This window comes from Nicotiana tabacum, chromosome 8, assembly GCF_000715075.1.
Source record: "Nicotiana tabacum cultivar K326 chromosome 8, ASM71507v2, whole genome shotgun sequence".
NCBI classification, from domain to species: Eukaryota; Viridiplantae; Streptophyta; class Magnoliopsida; order Solanales; family Solanaceae; genus Nicotiana; species Nicotiana tabacum.
Genome location: NC_134087.1, coordinates 69150291 through 69170611, shown reverse-complemented (window position 1 = coordinate 69170611; position 20321 = coordinate 69150291). Strand labels below are relative to the sequence as shown.

The 20321-nt window shown below is 33.8% G+C and overlaps 1 protein-coding gene and 2 long non-coding RNA genes across 10 annotated transcripts; 2 read left to right on the top strand and 1 right to left on the bottom strand.

Moving 5' to 3' along the window:
* The first annotated feature begins 4555 nt into the window (after positions 1 to 4555).
* Positions 4556 to 9498, top strand: LOC107811704 (uncharacterized). The gene is made up of 5 exons (XR_001653967.2): positions 4556 to 4676; positions 4785 to 4845; positions 6297 to 6354; positions 7835 to 7882; positions 8534 to 9498. It is a non-coding gene; the product is annotated as an uncharacterized LOC107811704 (long non-coding RNA).
* A 341-nt stretch (positions 9499 to 9839) lies between these two features.
* LOC107811703 (dirigent protein 21-like) lies at positions 9840 to 10743 on the bottom strand. The gene has a single exon (XM_016636692.2). The coding sequence runs from the start codon at positions 10691 to 10693 to the stop codon at positions 10001 to 10003; it is 693 nt and encodes a 230-aa protein (XP_016492178.1). The 5' UTR covers positions 10694 to 10743; the 3' UTR covers positions 9840 to 10000.
* A 926-nt stretch (positions 10744 to 11669) lies between these two features.
* LOC142162728 (uncharacterized) lies at positions 11670 to 18442 on the top strand. 8 transcript variants are annotated; one of them, XR_012694053.1, is made up of 5 exons: positions 11671 to 12015; positions 14834 to 14910; positions 15710 to 17298; positions 18114 to 18183; positions 18302 to 18442. It is a non-coding gene; the product is annotated as an uncharacterized LOC142162728 (long non-coding RNA). The 8 variants fall into 8 exon arrangements; XR_012694048.1 differs by having other exon boundaries at positions 17961 to 18183; XR_012694054.1 differs by having other exon boundaries at positions 11674 to 12015; positions 14834 to 14923; positions 15710 to 16575; positions 16770 to 17298; positions 17961 to 18420.
* The last annotated feature ends 1879 nt before the right edge of the window (positions 18443 to 20321 follow it).

Sequence of the window (20321 nt, the reverse complement as noted above, 5' to 3'; positions counted from 1 at the left end):
GAAGACAAATAGTGCGGAAATCTCTCTTTATTTTTTTCTTTCTAGATTTGAACTCTCTATGGTGTTCTTCCGCTCTCAATATTTCAGAAAATTTGTTTCTATCTTTTTTACTCTCTCAAAAATGAATTCTGTCCTTGTATATTCTATGTATCCAGAGTGTATATCGAGTGTATACTACTCTCTCCACCCCCTCTTTTCTTCTTCTCTCTATCTAGTTTTTCCTCTTTTTTCAACTCCCTTCTTCCTAAATTTTCTCTTCTATTTATAGCAAAATTTTCAAAATTTTCAGATTTGTTTTTTATTATTTTATTATTTTTTTAATTAAAAGAAATCCCACTCACAAATTGCTTTTATTTTTTTAGAAAAAGAAATCCCATCTTTATTTACTTTTATTTTTAAAATTCCAACTTTAATTACTTTATCTTATTTAAAATCTCACTTTTTATTTTTTTAAAAAGAATCTCACTTTATTTAACTTTTCTTTAAAAAACAAACCACTATCTTTTCTTTTTCTTTCAAAAATGCTACTTTCAATTACTTTAAATTTTTTAAATTTTTAGATACCTTTATATTTATTTTTTAATTCCAACCTTCTTTTACTTTGAAATTTTTTAAAAATTTCCACAAAACTTTTTATTTTTTTAAATTTTCTACATTCTTTTACTTTTTTAAAAAAAGAAAAGAATTTCACCTATTTTTACTTTTATATTTTTTTTATTCAATACTTCCCTTTTTCTTATTTTTTTTTTAAATCATTCCCGAAATTATTATATGTTTTTTTTAAAAAAATAATAAAATAAAATATTTTCGGATTTTTTATATATAAAAAAACAAAAAATAAAACTATTAATAGTGATAATTCACCTTTTATTTTTTATTTTTTTGGTTTTGTTTTGTGTTGGACAAAAATGAAGAAGGGGTGTTGGGTTAATGGAGCGGACCGGGTCGACCCGGTTTGAAGTGGACCGGGTCATGGGGAAAGTTGGGCAATTATTTGGGCCTGTGGTTTGAAATTGAAGAAGTGGCCCAATCCGATTTTTCTTTGTATTGTTGTTCTCTTTTCTTCTTTTATTTTTCTAAAACTAAATTATAAAAGTACTTAAATTATTATTAAGAACTAAATTAAGTTATAAAAGCGCAAATTAACTTCCAATAACAATTAACGCACAATTAAGTAATAATTAAGCATAAAATTGTTCATTTGGACATTAAATGCTAAAAATGCAAAAGATGCCTATTTTTGTAATTTTTAATTTTTGTAAACAAATTTAATTACTAACAATTGTAGAATTAAATCCTACATGCAAAATGCGACATATTTTGTATTTTTATTAATTTAACAAATAAACATGCATAGACAAACATACAAATAGTTACACAAAATATCACAAAATATCACAAAAATTGCACACCAAGAAAAATTATTTTATTTTTGAATTTTTTGGGAGTAATTCTCATATAGGGCAAAAATCATGTGCTTACAATCAACATAGTTGGTCTCCGCATAACCAACACGTTGAAAACACTTGATGGCATGTGAGCAAGGCGTGTGGTAGATGGACCATTTCCCACAGAAGCATAACCTTGCAGATTCATTTACAGTATGTACATTATTACCCCGATTGTTATGGATAGCGGTGCGAACTTCAAAAACACCTCTTTCGTTATCATACTGCAAAAATAAATGCCAATGTGTTCGCCGTCTGTATTTCTCAAATCTCTTCATAGGCACTGACATAAATTCAACACCCCTCTCCGTCAATTTCATTGCAGCTGCAGACCGTTCAACAAACCTCTCTGCCATCTACTTGAACGACATCCGCACCATGGCTGTGACGGGCAATCCTCTTGCCGACTTTAATAACCCGTTGAAGGACTCTGACACGTTTGTAGTAAGAATTCCCCATCGCCTGCCACCATCCGCATGCAACGTCCATTTTTCAGGGTCATGTCGTATTAACCAACGATAGGTTGCCTCGTCTTATTGCCTGATAGAATCCATATGCCTCTGGAATTTATGCTATTGGTGGTCTGTTGCTGCCATCCACATCAAATCATGTAGATCTTTGTTGGGATGTGCCTTCTGGAAATTGGCCTTCAAGTGCCTCACACAGTAACTGTGATATGTATAAGGTTCTTGCGATGCAGGCAAGTTCTCAACAGAACTTAATATACCACCGTGCCGATCAGATATTAGACAAATATCTGAACGCTGTTTGACAACGTGCTCTTTCAGGTGGTTCAAAAATAACGTCCACGTCTCTGTGATTTTATTGGCACAAACAACAAAAGCTAGAGGAAATATCTGTCCATTAGCATCCACTGCCACGGCTATCAATAGCTTGATATCGTACTTTCCATAGACATGAGTTCCGTCTATGGATATTACGGGCCGACAATGCTAAAAACCATCAATTGCTGGCTTAAACACCCAGAACACGTAATTGAATATGTATTCTGGTGTTCCCGAACTCTGCTCAAGCTTCCATTCAACAACTGTCCCGGGGTTAAAGTGTTGCAGTGCGGCCATGTACTTTGGCAGAGATATAAATGACTTATCCCAATTACCGTAGACAATTTCAAACGCTCGTTTGCGCCCGAGAAATGCCTTTCTTTTCGTAATGGTATGGCCATATTCCTGGTGGACTGATGTAATGCACTCTTTGATTGTATACCTTATGGACGCTTCGAGGTGCAGAATAAGTACAAGAAAAATCAAGTCAATATCCAAGTTGAAGTGGTTCCCGTTGAATGTGTCCATTTCGCATGTGTGGGTGGGAATGTATTTACCCACTTTCCACATACATGTCTTCTTCTTGGTCGCACGCAACATCCAATTACATGGCCAAAACCACCTGCGGCAAACAGCCTTGTATACCATCGGACTTGACTCCCGTACCTACATCTCACAACACTCTTTTACGTTGTGCATTTTACAAGCCCTGCTTAAGCGCGCTTTATCAGGAAAAAGCAACCCCTTTGCAAGCACCGTTGGTCTAGACTCATCCCACATTGCTGTCCGGATTTCATCAAAATCCCTTGTGAGAGCTTCCATATCCGGCACGGTTGACAAGTTATCAATGTAAGGAATCTCCCTTAAATGAAAGGGCACTTCGGACTCGTACACTCTTCGTCTAGGGGGGTCTCTCTTCAAATCAGATTCTTCCTCATCATCTTGCTCATCACCATCCTCACAAGGAAAGGGTGTCTCGTCTCCGGATTCATCGACATTGTTATCGTAATCACTGTTCTGTTTCTCACTCTGCGCATCTGCCAGATCCCGATGTAATACGTCGTTTTCGGTCAATTGAGTGAGTACGGGTGGTTCAACTTGCTCGTTTTCACTGCACAACCAACAAAATATAAGCTACTGAATTATTAAATGCTTTCCATATGACTATATCACTTCACTTACAAGTCGTAATGTGATGAAATTCCATGATGGACGTTTTCAATTAGGTGATGACTACCGGATGAGCCACTTGTAAAATTCATATTCGGCCGGTACCACCTATTAAATATATGAGCGTTAATACAAATTCAATACGCCAAAAATATACATAATTAACACAAATGAAAATTGAAGTTTACCACTCGTCTTGTGAATTATGGAAAGTAGGGTATAAATTATTTTCTTGCTGCTCATTCGCCGGCGGTGATAAGTTTAAATCAAGGAAAACTCTTTCGTCCGGAACCTGTCCGGCAAAAACTGCTCCAAAATAACCACCCGATGACTGGGGATTATCTCTACTACGCACAACCTCGTTTTTTGGAACGTCTTCGACCTTCACGTACATCTCCAACATTGTGATTACAAGAGATTTCCGGCATTCGTCCGGAGTCCTCAGAAAATCACTCAAAGTTTCATCATCGTCGATGTTAAACTCCGAGTAAAAAGCAACCCCCTACGGAGTGACGGAATACAAATATCTTCCGGTTACTTTAAGTATCACTGAACGTTTCCTCACACTCATTTTTTTGCATAACGACGATATTAATTTATCATACTCCATTATAAGTGGCAATTTAACATGACACTGAGCAGGTAAACTGTAGCCCACAGAGTTATTCTCCATCACAACCTTACCCCCCTATATAATGAAACTCTTATTCTACGCTCTTCAGACATAATAAAAAAATATTGGAGAATTTAACAACAATAAACATTTCAACAAGAGTTAAAATTTTTTTTGAATGAATTTCTATACAATCCTAAGCTCTTTATATAGGGAATGACTAGCCGGAATTTTTTTTTTATATATATAGCGCCCAAAAAGTTGACACTATACGCATTTGAATCATTGAGGTCAGGAATTATTGGTGGGGCCAGGAAAAAGGAGCATAACGCCAAAATACCAGGCGCTATATATAAAAATTTATGTATAACGCCAGGTATTTTGGCGTTATACCTGGGCGTGTAAGCTTTTTCAGTATAGTGCCACAATACTTGGCGCGATACATACGACACAATTAACGTTAATGTATAGCGCCAAATATTGTAGCACTATATATAAAATTGTCACCTTTTTTTATCACCTATTTATGTATTTTGAGTCCAAAAGAATCAAACTTAGTTCCGGACCGGGGGTTTTCCCCCTTTTGCCTTTTTCTGTCCATGAAAGCAAAATATTCAGTTGCCATCTCTCCTTCCATCCGCCTCAATGTCTTTCTTACTGGTGAGTTTTTCTTCTTCCTTCTTTTTCTTATTTTTTTTGGCTCTGTTTTTTGTTTTAGTAGCTTGATTTCTCTTTAATTTTATCGTTTTTGCTTTTGGGTCTTCTAAGATGAACACCGTTTTTAATATTGTCCAAGGTTCTAAGCACTTCATCTTCTTCTCTGAAAAAGGTACGGCTCTCCCCTCAAATTTTCTCCTAATGTCTTCTTATATACTTTTGTTTCTTTGCTTAAATTTTGGCTGGGTTCTTTTTCCTCCTCTTTCTTTCTTTTATGCTTTAATTTTTCAGGAACAATAGGCCGATTCCTCTAAAAAAAAAAATCCCCAGGTCTTTGTTTCTATTTCTGTTGGGTTCCTGTTGGTCTTCCTCTTTTTTTTTTTTTTTTTTTTTGATTTCTTTCTACTTTCTACGTTTTGTTTTTCAGTGTCTAATTTTAGGGTTTGGTCTTCTCTGATTTTGATTGAGTTGTTACCTATGTCTTGAGATGAATAGTGAAAGTTAATTTATAGTAGTGATTAGCAGTTGCAAATTTTATATTTCTGTCTCCTGTTTCGGAATAAAATTTAGGACATCTTGAACTTTTGGATATTTTTGGTGATTGTCTACATGCATGTCAATAATTTTATCGAATTTTTTTGTCCATGGTTTTTCCCCTCACTATCGACTAATTTTACTTAGATCGTCTGATTATTCTTCAACTAGATTTCTTTTTTTGCTGAAAATTGTATTATCCTTACTGTTTCTGATTGAGATTTCTGCTACAGTGAATAGTTTTCCGCTATTTTCATTTTTTTAGATGAATTTTTGTGGGTTGATCCAGAGGAAAATATGGGTCAAAATCGATCTGAGCATTTTTTTTGCGATCTCTTATTAAGTAGGATTAGTATTTAAGTAGTACTCTTTTTTGGACAATATTATTTTGGGTAAAGATCACCTTCATCTTAATACTTTCTTTTTTTGTTTTGGTATATTATACTATCTTGGCAGTGACAAATAATTAATGTAAATAGGAGTATTAATCATATATCAGAAAAGTTAGTTTGATACCTTATCAAAAAGTTAGTTTGATAATTTTCCTGCTATTAAACTATAAGTTTGATGATCTTTTATATAATTAAACCAGAGTCGAAGGTAGTCAAGTAGAATCTTACCTCCTTGGTTCAAATTCTAAGAATGGAGAAATATGTTTCTTTACAAAAACCCATCTTCAGCAAAAAAATGCTTCTCTGATGCATTAGACTTCAAATATTGATATTTTTTTGGAGAATATTGATTCTAATTTTTGTTGTGTTTGGGTGACTTGAGTTGCCCTCAGATTTCATTCCACTAATTTACTTTCCACATCTATTAGTTAAAAATACTGGTGCTTGAAATTGACTCTTCACCGCTAACTAAATAATTTAGAGATTTAAGGATTATTAAATATTAATTATACATGCATGAGGCTACTGGTCTTAAGGTAATAAAATGTTATTACTGCAAAATAAATTTTCTGTTTTAGGTGCTTCATCAAAATGTACTTGATAACTGCCTTTACAAAAATATTTTCACAGGCGAATTACTGTATATCTCTCCTCTATTCAGCCGAAATATAATGGTTATGCAATTGTGATATTACAGGTTCTTGATAGTGAAATCTGCTCGTAGGGGAAAAGAGAAGACAGTACGACTACACAAGGTAATTTCGCAACTTCTGATCTGTAATGTTATATGTTTAGGTCCAATGCAAGATACTTCTAGCTTATATTTTGTGTGGTAATGGTGTCTTTGCGTTTTCCTCCGTTTTCTCAGCAATGCATGTATTTATTTCCTATTTTACAATAAAGTTTTGGATATCTTGAACTTTTGAGTAGTTTTTAGCCAATTCTTTTTTCTTATCTCCTTTTCTTCTACTCAATTTTTATTCATATCTCATTGTTTAGTTCTTATTTGTTTTACATTTACGATATGGATTATTTGCATACTTGATTACAGTGTCTCTGGAGAAACTCTTTAATATCATTATTTAGTCGCTCCATCTTGGACAAGCATGTTGTGATTTAGAGAAGCTCTTTAATTTCATTATTTTATCGCTCCATCTTGGATATGCATGTTGTGATTTATCACATATGTTGTAGCTTGACATTCCCGATGAATTGGCCACCAATAGTTTCAGCGTCTTGACTACTAACTATATTGGCTATTCAGTAAGTCTCAATATGCTATATTATTTTTGCTGATGTGTGTTTCTTAATTTATTTTAATTATTTTATTCTTTGGAAAAGGTATTTTATTTTAGATCCTGGAGTTAATATTTTGTCAAAGTTTGCTAAATTTGAATGCTTGATCAAAGTAAGATGTGATATATAATTAATTTATCTTTTCTGTTTCTTGAAGTTCTGTGTTGTGTCAATTTCAGTTTCATATCTAGGATTTATAGCCTGTTTGGCCAAGCTTTTTTTTGGGCCAAAAGTGTTTTTTTTTGGCCAAAAGCACTTTTGGCAAAAAATTGAGGTATTTGGCCAAGCTTTTGGAAGGAAAAAAAGTGCTTTTGAGGAGAAGCAGAAAAAGTAGCTTCTCTCTCCAAACTCACTTTTCTGAGAAGCACTTTTGAGAAAAATACACTTAGAAGCAGTTTTCAAAAGCTTGGCCAAACACTAATTACTGCTCAAAAGTGTTTTTCTAATTAATTAGCCAAACACAAACTACTTCTCACCAAAAACACTTTTAAAAAAAGTGCTTTTGAGAAAAGCACTTCTCAAAATAAGTTGATTTTAGAAGCTTGGCCAAATGGGCTATTAGATTCATAAGAACTTTTGACATTGTTAAATTTCAGTAGGCATTGGGTTCTTCATGCTTTAAGTTTAAAGCTTTATCTATGATGAGTGATACATACAAGTCTTTTCATAAAAAGCGCTGCTTCTGGTACCAACCTGGTTATGTAAAAACATTTAGAATGCTTGTTTCTGGAGCCAGGATTATGCTATTGTTCTAGATTTGTTCCTTTTCCTTGAGGTCTGCTCTCTCTTCTTTGCACTTGCTGCTTGAAGGAATAAAATTTTAGTCTTTCACTTGTGTTATAAAGGAGTAATAGAGAAAAACCTATGGTCATTTTGTAGTGGATCGAAGGGTCTTGAGTCAGATATGGGTCATTACTTCTTCCTGTTTTTTTTTTCCAGGTTGATAGAGCTTTTCTTGAAAATCCAAGGACAAGACACATTTTAAAGGTAAAACCATATATTTTTTAATTTTTTGTGCCATTAGACTCTAGCACATTTTATAACTCAGCACATGGTTTAACCTCCTTTCTGTTGTCCGAGACTTTCTCTTAAGTCTGTCATATTTGAATTCTATTTAGATAGAACATTACAATTAAAGAGTGATAGATGAGGCTTAGTGTCATCCTCTGTATCAATTAGCTCCTTGAACCCAAATGATTTATGTTTAGTTTTTGGTTATTAAGCCTACTCTTTAGATATAATTGCTCTAAGTTATGAAGAATCTACTTAAAAATCTTCCAAAATTTGTCAATTGTTGCAAGTATTGGAATTTGGTGAAGTAGTAGTACTCAATATAGTAGAATTCGGTGAATTCATGAGCAGCTATTATGATGTTCATGATTGTTTCCTTTGTGTTTAAAATGAAAAGTTGCCTATATATAGGAGGCTACTAGAGAAGCACCAACAAGTGTAGAGTAGTTCTATAGTGATTCACTATCTTTAATCTGTAGTTTTTCATCATACCACTAACCATTGGAGATACTTTTGCATCAATATTTGGACTTCTGTACTTTATACCATTATAAAGAAGAGGAATATTTGGACATGTGTGCCTATCGGATGATATTGTGCTCATAAGATAATGTGTATGTCTTGCAGGTGTGAGCAGTGCTTCTTTGACAGGTAAGTGTATGAGTTTCTTCTACAGTTCTTTAGTTTAGAAGTAGGTATATAGAAGTAGGTGTTAAGTCTAGGTTTAGATAGGTATTGTTTATTCCATTCGTAAAATGCATTTATATAGATGTAGCTTCAGCCATCAGCACCTTCTGGGGTAGTAGAGAAAACTCTCTGAACAAGATATCTATCCGTGACCCATTAGTGGACTTGGTTCTTTGGGGAAAAAAGATTCACTCTCAACCATGAGGGACTTTACCTGTGTCAAATGGGACATATCAAGGGAAGCCTTTTGGTTGGTTCCACCGTAAACATTATTAGATGAACCTAGAGACACAATTTCTGTGGTTAACCTATGATAATATTTTTCTACTGGCACCATTTCTAGAATGAGACCTATCCTTTAAAAGAATTGGAAGCATTGATATTCTTCGTTTTCTTCTCCTCTCCTTTTTCTCATTATTTGCTTGTAGTATAAATTGGTACCTTATGCTTTATGGCTATTGACATTTGATAGTTTCTTTTTCATTCTTGAGCTACCAATATTCTTCTCAGAGAAAGAAGAAGACCAATCACATCATGAAGAATGCATCACATTTTGTCAACATGTAAATGGAGTACTCTTAACGGAAGCAGCTGAAGACTGTACTGAGTTGCAAATACAAATTTTATGTCTTGTACAGCATAGAATCTTTGGATATGTTGAATAATTTTGTTGCTCAATTGATGTATAAGACATGAATGAACCATTAATATGTTGTGATAAAACAAGTATGGAATTATCTTCTCAGCTTTCAGTAACCTTGTAGTTGTGCAACTAACCTTTTAGTAATTTTGTACCGCAAATAACATAAACTGCGATGTTGGGCGCGGGCACCAACCATCTAGTATGTATAGAAGTAAAAGAACTAAATGTTGTAAATGTAAATAAACTGTATCCATTCTGAATATCCACTGTTTCTGTCTTAACCTTCTCTTCTTTCGACAAGCTCTTTGGTTTTTTTCAGGGGAATGGCTGTTTGTGTGGGTACCAAAAGTAGGCAGCTTGAACTTTTCTGTTGGACCATTTTTCCGCAACATTCAATTTTCTTCGAAAGAATTGGATAGCCCAAGGGTTGGACCACTAGCTGCGCAACACAAACCGGATAAAGAGAAGGAACATATAGAATGTTCTTTTAAAAAATTGGTTTATAATTATTAGGGAAAGGAGAAGATTCATTGAAAGAGATAGGGAGAAGATTCATTGAAAGAGATAGGGAGAAGATTAACTCAACAAATGACACATAATCTTGTAAATTTACGAATAGAATTTTTCGATTAAAAGAAGACAATAATTTAGAACATCCAGAAAAGTTAAAAAGACATTAATAGCTTGCCATGGATGGAATAATTAAAAAAAAAAAAAAAATACTAATTGCGCCTGGGACTGCTACTTTATACGCTTAAATTACTTCAAAAGTGTTGAACAAACACATTGTATTCTACAATAGCATCTCCACTCTTGATATCAAACATAGAAGTATGGGCCAATGCATAACCTCTAGCAAACCTAAACAGTGCAGTGCCACCCACAATAGGCATCTCTCTAACATCTTTGGGAACTGGATTTCTCCCAAGAATACTTATGCTGCTGCCATTATACTTGCCTTCAGTGAACTCAAAGGTCAAAGCCATAAGCAAGGCAAGCTCACTCTGGGAAGCGATGGAGTAAATCCCCTGTGCTCTTCCTATAACCTTAGATGATGCATTAGGCCCTACTGTTAATGCATCATCAAAAATGAAAGTTTTGCCAAAACCGTAGATTCCATCTCCTCCTGGTGAAATGACTTTGATTGATGAAGGATTTTTTCCACTGACAATGTCATGGAAGTAGAAATGGAGATGGCTCGTTTTCTCACTTCGTTTTATGGTTAGGGTGTCAGAAAATTCCTCAACAAACGCTCCATATAAAGGGGTAAAGAGGATTGAGAAAATTAGGAAGTAGGAAATAGAGAGAGTGTAACTACGGAAAGAAGCCATTTTGTAAAGTAGAAAGTTTAGTAAGTTGAAAGAGTACAACAGGGAGATTCTTATAGAGGGAGAGTATATTGAGTTGATTATTTTGTTGGTGAAGATGTTAATGGTGTATCCCTTTTCTTCTACCATAGTGGAGTTGTGGACCTCTGGAATTTGCTTGATTTTGAAGGTGATAGAAGCATAATAAAAGCTTTTAGTAATTGAGTAGAAGTAAATTCTACTATAGATGGTGTCTTTTGGCTTTTGCTACCAATAAAATGATAGTGCATGTCTCTCGCTTGAAGTGGATGTGGGCCCCCCATGATCTCATGATTAGACTCAATGAGAATGACTTGTATTATAATACATGGTGTAGGAATAGGATATATAATTTCCTTTTAGACATCAAGTTTATCTTATATGAAGATAATAAATTTTAGAAGACATGTAAATATTCTTTTGTACGGTGACATGTATGGTGTATAATAACTTAAACTCAAACCGAATAAACCTTGACAACATTGGAATTGTGATCATTAAAATGGATTAGAAAAAGTCATATTTATTTTATTTTCTGAAATTGTAAAAAGAGAAACAATATTTGTGTTGAAAATTTTGTTCACTCATTTGATTAAACAAGTGTATAGTATTTTTTTTTTTTTGAAAATTTGTATCTTTCAGAACTCTTATAGAAAATGGCCACAACTTATTTAATAAGGTTTCACTTACTAGTGATAACTTTCTTGCATTTTGGAATAAGATAATTGTAAAATAAATCCTGGGGGTTTAAGTCTGTTTGATTTTGAAAAATAAAAATAACACTTTCATATTTGTTTAGTATTTATTTGGCCATTGCTATTGGTTATCGATATTACTTTATTTTTTTTATCTATTTTTTGGATTTTTAGGTTGCTGGTACTATATTTCTGGTCTCTGTTGTGGTTACTATTCTATTGTTATTCATCTTCTTTAATCAAACAAGCTCTCTACCTCTAGGGATAAGGGCAGGTACCCTTCCCAGATTCCACTTGTGAAATTATAATGTTTGTTGATATTGTTGTTGTTGCATATTTCTATAAATATTTGATTTTAAAAATATGTGTATCTATTATCAGTTGAGTCGTATTACAAGGGGTTTAAAATAATATTACCTACCAAAATTACCATTCCAAAAATTGAAGGAATTCGTGTGTATTTTTGTCCATAAAATTAGTCAAAGAGAGGATGACCCCAGCAGAATCGAAGAATAGCCTTCGATTTACTAATATATTTTTGAAAAAGGGGGTTTTACTTTTCTCTCTGCTAAAAAATGCAAGACTTTTTAGTGGCGATTAAGTCGTCGAAATCTGGTCTTTAAACCATTCGGAGAATGGTAAAATGGCAGTGGCTTTGGAGGCTTCATTGAGAAGATTGGTTTCAGCATTTGCAAATCAAGTACTGGACTTTCTGGAGAGTTACTACCTATCTAGGAGGTAAGCTTTCCTGCTTTTGCTGTTTCTTCTCGGTAATGTTTTTCCTTTTTAACTTTTTTTATTTGTTTCATTGATCACAAGTAAGGGATTTTAATTTAGCTAATAGCTTAATGTTGTTCTTTATCCCTTTAGGTATGGGGTGGGGGTGGTGGGTGGTGGTGGTGGGGTGGGGTGATGAATGTTTATGACTGACTTACAATGACTAATTTGCTTGTTACGGAGACCAAGACTTAGCTGTGATGCTGGTGTCAGATATATTTGCTACTCTCATTTTCCTTTTCCTAGTTCATAGTTTGCATTTCTGTTAGATTAGTAGACAATTTGAGATTCTTACTAATTACTACTTGAGTTATCTTATTTAGGATATAAAGTGTGTTCGTCCTGCTTATGAAGGCTGAAAGATGCGATACATAATCCCACTTTATGTCCTAACTTCTAGAACTTCAGTATTCGTTAAATCAGTGTTGTTAAAAGCCTTTGGTTCGTTGCTAAAGGCAATGAAGCACTGCTAGCTAGGAATCATCGCTTCATAGTTGAAATCATGCGTTTCAAAGAAATGTGCGCTTCAAAAAATGATGCACACATCGGCACATTGATCCGAATGAGAAAATGTCGGTTCTTTGAAACTGACTTTGAGGAATTAGACTGATGTGCATCATCGTGTATTGAATTCTGAAATTAGTTTTTCAATTGTAATTTGATTTTAATAGTACTAAATACCAGAGGCGGACCCGGAATTTTGTGCAAGCGCGTTCAAACTTAGAAGTACATCACCTTAGTCGTAAAATAGTAGTTGTCAAGTGGGTTCAAATAAAATATTTATACAAAATTTACACAGTTTTAATCGTAATTTATACATATACACGGAGTATTATTTTTTGATAAAGCGGTTAGTTGAACCCGCTTGCCACGATGTGCGTCGACCACTGCTAAATTCATATATGTTTGGTAGTTTTTAATTATCAATAAATTATGTGCTTCTCTTCAAAAAAGCTCACCCGTTACTTCTGCTTTACGATTCAAGCCTCATGGACCTTGTCGCTTTTTGCTTTTAGAAACACTGCCTTAAATATGCTTCTAATAACCGTCTTCTTAGACATCTGAGAGGAAGTGAATGAAATTAGTCATATTGGAAAAGTTGTGCTTCTATTGGTACACAGATATACTAGCAGTATGTTGCTGGAAGGGCAATTAATTTAAAACTTGAAAATTTCTTTGGAAAATCGATGGTTTGGTCTAAATAGGGTTCCTTGATCTCTTTACTCTTTGTGAATCCTGTCCAGAAATTGCTAGGAGTCATTGACACAATTATGATCTCCCAAAAGTAATATTCCTATTAATGATGATAATGATAGCCCGTTTGGCCAAACTGCAAAAATCAACTTATTTTAAGCAGTGATTTTTTTCAAAAGTGCTTTTCTCAAAAGTACTTTTGGTGAGAAGCAGTTTGTGTTTGACTAATTAGTTTGACAAGCACTTCTGAGCAGCAATTAGTGTTTGACCAAGCTTTAAAAAACTGCTTCTAAGTGTATTTTTCTCAAAAGTGCTTCTCAAAAAAGTGTTTTTGGAGGAAGCTACTTTTTTCTGCTTCTCCAAAACTGCTTGAAAGCACTTTTTTTCCTTCCAAAAGCTTGGCCAAACACCTCAATTTTTGGCCAAAAGTGCTTTTGGCCCCAAAAAAGCACTTTTGGCTAAAAAGAAGCTTGGCCAAACAGGCTATAAGAAAGTTGTCTTTGGGGAAACTACTACTACTACTTGGGGTTGGCTGTATGAATCTTTTATATCCATTCCCCGCTGTTCAGGTTAGTCTGACCATGATACTTAATAATGTGTGTTTTATAATATATTAGTGTTATCTAAAACTAGTGATTTATCTAAATCTTAGGCTTATTCCTACACTGAGATACAAATTTCTAACCACCTAAAATGACTCAAGGCAATCATCTGGACACAATGTAAATGTTAGTTTGGTATCACCTATGTGAACTCTCTACTTCCATTGTGTTCCATTCCTCCATGTACCTTAGATGTACCTTGTCCCCTTTAACACCTTCATCAACATTGTGTATAATGCAAGTCACTCACCCAGAATTCAACTCAATTAGCATCTAGCATCAACTTGAAAATCCTAAGACTCAACATTATGTGCAATGATGTGGATTTCTCAGTGACTGACTGAGCTTTTAGTCTATTTCTTACCATCTAATCTCAGCCTTTACTTTCTTCTGTCCTAGCATAATGATTTGATGAAGGCTGCAGCCTGCAAGCATTCATCAGATACTTGTACTTATTTCTGTTCTCCCATAATGGTCGATAATGATTGCAAGGAGTGATCAGAATTGTAGTTATGGCTGTCATCTCTGATCGATAGTGCCTTGTAAAAATTGATATCCCGTGTTTGGTATGACGTGCGATATTTGCTAAAGACACTCATTTGTTTCACCTGTTATTCTTGTGGTATTAGGATGTGACTGATTGAATTTAAATGCTTATCCATCTTGTTAGCTCGCATTTGTACAAGTTCTTCTTGATGAGAATTGTTTGATGGAGAAGAAACTCCCTTTGTACAAGTTCTTATTATCCTTGTCTTAGCAAGTTATTACTGATGATGACTATTTTTTGATAGAGATTCTATTCCATCAATGAAACAGGGTTCACAAACGACATTCTTGCATTTGCTCGCTTAGATATCGCTCTATTGTTCTCATTTTCCCTGAAACTTCTGCATCATATGCTCCAATCCTGCACTGGCATTGTGTATGTAGACTTGGTTTTTGGAACCATGACAATTTCTAAGTCTCAAAATTACATATTGCAGAGAGCATGCATGGGGACGTGAACAGACCTTCTCCAAAGGATCCAATTCTAAATCGAAGCAGAAGTATATAGATCGAGGTTTGCTTCTCATGTGAGATAAATACATGTATTTGTGTATCTTTGGCAGTTTTGTTTGAATGATATCTATGCTCTGTAGACTGTAGTGATTCTGCAATCATAATACTGAGACTTAGATGTCTTGGGTAGGTTGAGGAAGGGCAATTGTATCTGAAGATTAGGTTTCTACCAGGACAGAGTTAGCTGTTGCAGTAGGATTATCTAGGCTTGTGAATGTTCTTATTTAATGTTTGGTTAGAGGAACTCAAATCAACTTCTCTAGCTTCCAATAAATGTGTCTCTAGTACTAAAAACATATTACTCATAATTTTCATTACTCATTTCACATCATTCTTTTTCTGGTAACAAAAATATAATAATGTCACTTAAAAGATGGTGCTTGAAGAAGCACTCATAGTTGGATTGGTATCACATTATTCATCTGAAAACGTTGTATGACAAAATCACTGCAGTCTTTCTAATCCCTGAGCTATTCGCTCACCGTGTTGCCGAATTTCGAATGCATTCTAATAATCTATTCATTGGACTGCTTGTCAGATGTGATGTAAGGTTTTTAAAATGTAAATTTGTTTTTACGATTTATAATCTGGTTCCACGTTGCTGCAGTTTTGTAGACTCTTCAAAAGAAAAAATATTGTGGAAACTATCAGGAACAAATAAGATCATATAATCAACCATGCAATATTGTGATGGCCATTTGTCATTTTACGTGCTTATACAAAGTTATATGCCACATCGAATTTGGTATAACTTTATAGAATAATTAGCTTATACGTAATAAAGGTATTTATTATTGCAGAAACCATGTTGTCCGGGCGGAGCTAGAGTACGAGTTACGGGTTTGGCTGAGTTCAATCTCTGTATTTATTTCAAACAATTTATTCATTATGTATAAATTAATTTAAAGTCCAGTAACCTAAAATGGCTAAAATATCAAATCCATAAACTTCAAATCCTAACTTTGTTACTAATTTTTTCAGAGATGTTACTATCCGTGTTTGGAATAAGTTATGTTCCTAAATTGTTACTCCAAATACTGATAGTAACATCTGTGACAACTATTTAGAAGTATGTGGTGGAGAAGCAGATCGCCCTTCTTCCAAGTCACCTAAATTTTTCTCAAGCGCCGCCCCATGTATGTTCTATATTTGTTTTCCCAATCAACAAGCATGATTCGACATGTCTTAGACAAACATTAGTCAAAGATCGTCCAAAGTCCTTGTGTTTTCAAACTAATTATCTAACATTCACGGGTAAAGCCCAGGTTGGTGAAGTAACAAATTTAGTCAGAATTTTTTAAACTTCAATATTGCGGTTCATTGATGCACAAAAATGTAGCTTTCTTGTCGCAACTCAAGCTCATGATATGTATTTTTCATTTTGGTTCAACAGTTTTATGGATTTGTCTCTTGGGTCACGTACAAGAATCTAGCTCAAAAGTCATGTATACTATGTGAACCTGCGCTTTGTCGTATGTAACACTTCACTTTTCTCTTCTTTTTTTGGTGTGAGATTCGTTTTATCAGGTGTCATATGCATTCCTACTCTATTAGAAGCTCGCCAACCTAGAAGTTTCCTTGACCCCCTTTTATCAGCATACTCTTATCAGCCTACCATCTGCGATCATGAGCGTGTAATGCACCCCTCTTAGGGACTCAAGTTGAGGTTTGTCCTATCATCATGCTGCACGTGTTTGATTTTGATACCATAACTGTCATATCCCAAGTTTATTGTACGTATTGGTCCAATAGACCCCAGCAATTTATCTACTAGGCTACATCAAGCACATAAGCGATCATAACATGTAAGTTTATGTTCTATTTTATATAACACTTCACTTTTCTTTCTTTATATCGTAGAATTTGTTAAGGTATCATACATGCACTCCTTCGAAAGCTTGTCAACCTAGAAACTTGCTAGTCCGGCTTTAATTACTAGCTCGTCATCCGTCTTAGGCATCACATGATCATAACTGGAGCGTGTGACCGTTTTCAAGATGAAAAAGACATTTATGAATATGGTGGTATAGCTTTGATGTTTATGAAGGCGCTGAGGTTAGATACTGATCTGACAGAAAAGCATTAAAGTGCACGTAGATGTCTGTGATGGGTGAGTTGGACGTTTTATTCCATGTTTTGCAATGTAAAGATGATCCTTTTGATGGGAAAGACCTGGATTTGGGATGTCGCTGAAATATCAGTTGGATTTATGGAGAAATCTCAAAAATGATACCCTCTTGAAAGTTCACAAGCAGAAGAATATATTCTGTCTCAACTAATGCTTAAGATTTTACTCTTTGCCGGTGATCTGATCCTGATGTGGCATGAAAAAGAAAAATGTGGGCAAAAGGGAATTGGAGGAAACATCCACAAACATATTAATGGACAGGTATAAAATACATCATTCCTTTTTGAAAAATCTCTCTCTCTATATAAAGCTAGGAATTAGAAAGATGACGTGACACTCCTCAAAGCTCAAGGAAGCCCTTTATCTTTTTTCTTATTTTTTTGGCATTTATCCCTTATTTGATGTCAACAAAATCTGCAGAAAATCAACTGTAATGGACTACCTTCCATAGAATTTAATGTTAACCTATAACTGTTAAATTAATACCAAAAAGGACAATAAAGAATCATGAATGCAATAAAGAATTGCAGTAAATCAGGATAATGAAGAGTCATGGTGGAATCCTTTTCCTCATGAAGATAAAGGCTCCCTATAACTTCTAAATCACTAAAAGTGCACCGGTTCAGACAACTCATTTCTGCTTCAAACGAATCCTTTTTTTCGTGGGTAAGAAGAATTGTTCTATTAATGAATAATGACTATTGAGCTTCCATTTGAAGTGTAGACAAAAAAGAACGCATCAGGTTTTTTCCTTTTTTCTTTTTATAGACGATAAGGTTCTTTGCTTTCCTAGAAAACCTAAATTAGGCATATTTTGGCCCTCTAGTGTTGAATATAGTGTTTTTTTTCGTGCAAAATCTAGACATAGCAAGAAAAAAATGATTTCTTCTTTTCATGGCAAATTATTGAAGCTTATTTTGCAGGGACTGTTTGGGATAGCGCGACATCTAGAAAGATCAAAATTCTTATGTATATGGAGTATCTATAATACTTCCTCGTCTCATAAAGTTGTGTATTTTATAAATCTGTACTAACTTGCTTCAAATGCTTGCCACGGATATCAATGAAAAAACTAGCTTGAGGTTGGTCTCCCAATAATTGAGAAAGCTAGGCCCTACACTTCCTTTTCTTGACCAAAATCTAAATGTAAGTACCACCATTAAGGTTATAGTGTTTCCTTTTTCTTTTCTATTTCTACAACTCGTATTCCCCTCCACTTTTATTCTGACTCATATTTTCGTTCATTTTTGTCGATTTGTTGAAGGCCGATTTGCAGTGTCTTTCCGGTCAGACCTTTTGTGATTTGGTAAAATTTATTGATGTACATATTGTTACAGAATTGTGGTATTTGCATGAATCTTATTATAGACCTTTATTAGTGCTCGAAGTTTTTTGTTAGAATTTATAGTAATTTTTATGAATTTATGTTCATTATCAGGCATCGAGTGCTCTGCTGACTAATTATGCACTTTCTTATGTTGGCATACAGTTCTCTGCAGATATATAGAAGATTTGTTTGATCTTTTCCACCGAGTACATATTTTTTTTAATGTTTTTACCGATAATTTTTGGTTGGATAGTAATTAACAACATCATGATGTTTAATCCCATGTCTGCTGCCCCGTAGATGTTCAGATTTATGGCTTATAGAAAGAGCACGCGCTTTGTGCTTAAGAAAATAATACTTATACTTTAATAAATCTGAACAATTATTGGTATGCTTATAACCTATATATTGAAAGACGTATGACTAATGTCTTATGTATTCAGAAACAATACTTACTGATTTTAAAGTGATTTATTCTTATGTAGCTTGGATTTTTAAAAATGTCAGTGTATTTTTGTCAAATATCAAAATATGAATTATTTTTGGAAAATTGGACACACGCTCAAAAATACTTTTAAAGGATCTGAGTAGATTTATACAAATTAATTTTAGAGTAATGTAAATCATTGATGTCAAAAGATACTATAAAGCTTTCAAGTTAAGGAATGAGTTTTCCGATTTTTGGTTGTATCATAGCACTATTTTTAATGTTAGATGATTACCTAACATAAATGTGGACTCTCGATTATTTTTATAAGATTACGTTTTTATGTATACACAATAAATATTTTATTTCTTATATCTTAAAGAAATCTACAAAAAATACTTTTTGTATTCTTATAATTAACTGCATGAAGTGCGGGTAAATTCGCTAATATACTTATAATTGAAAAGCTGTGGAGTCTGGCCAGCTTGGTGGGGTCTTAATTTGAAGTGAAAGTGTTTACTTTCCTTGACAAAATAATAAACCTCTATTTATCGATGATGCCATTCTTGGGTACTTGGCCATGCGACAATAAAATCTACAAAAACTTCCATTTAGTTGTCTCGCGAAGTTTTGTGATGTAGAAATTAAAATTAAAAACCCTCTATTTTCTTATCAAAATGATGGAATACAAAATTCTGATGAGTAACTAAGTAATTATATAGTAAGTGTAACTTACAACTTGTACTTTAATTTATTGTTTCCCAGATATTTTTCAAGCGTTGTCTCATTCTAAATGTCGAGATATTTTTGTTTCTATTGAAAGTTGATCCTGAATGAAAGTATGAGTCCTAAAAATGAAAGAATGATTCCAACAATTTCGCAAAGACTAATTGAGAAAAGTAGGGAAATTAAAGGGGAAAGGGTATCTATTATTCGCTAAAGTCTCATTGAAATTGGCTTTTCTCAAATCTCTTTCTTTTGGATAGACAAGAAAATAGATGAACAAAGCTTTGAGGACCCCGTCAAATTGTCACCCACCTGTGTAAATAACTAATTTTTGCTCTTTCCATTTCTTTTACATTACTACCTGCACGATGCACGGTCAATATTAAAAAATATTAATTAAATTAAATTATGATCGGCCTTGTTTGAACAACTTAGATCGTATTGCATTAATAAATTTCAATTGTCATCTTATTTGTCAATATTATATACCCAATAATAAAATCGCCATTAAATTAAACGGATTTGTATAGTCATTGAATAACTTTTTTGTTCTTTATTCTATTATCCAATGTTTAGTATTTTTATATTATTAATAAAATTTCTTATTAGCATATTACTTTGTTTAATATTTTTGTCTACTCGCTTTTTTTAGGTAATATAAGAGAAGATATATATGCTTTATTAATCTTAAAATATTTTGTAAATTTTATTTTGTTATTGTCAATAATATTATCTGAATTTCAATGAATAAAATCTTTGTTAAATTAAAGGGAGTTATACAGTGATCGAATAATTTTTTGTTAT

Excerpts from the sequence above, each read along its gene's own strand:
- LOC107811703 (XM_016636692.2), bottom strand. The coding sequence starts at position 10,693 with ATGGTAGAAGAAAAGGGATACACCATTAACATCTTCACCAACAAAATA.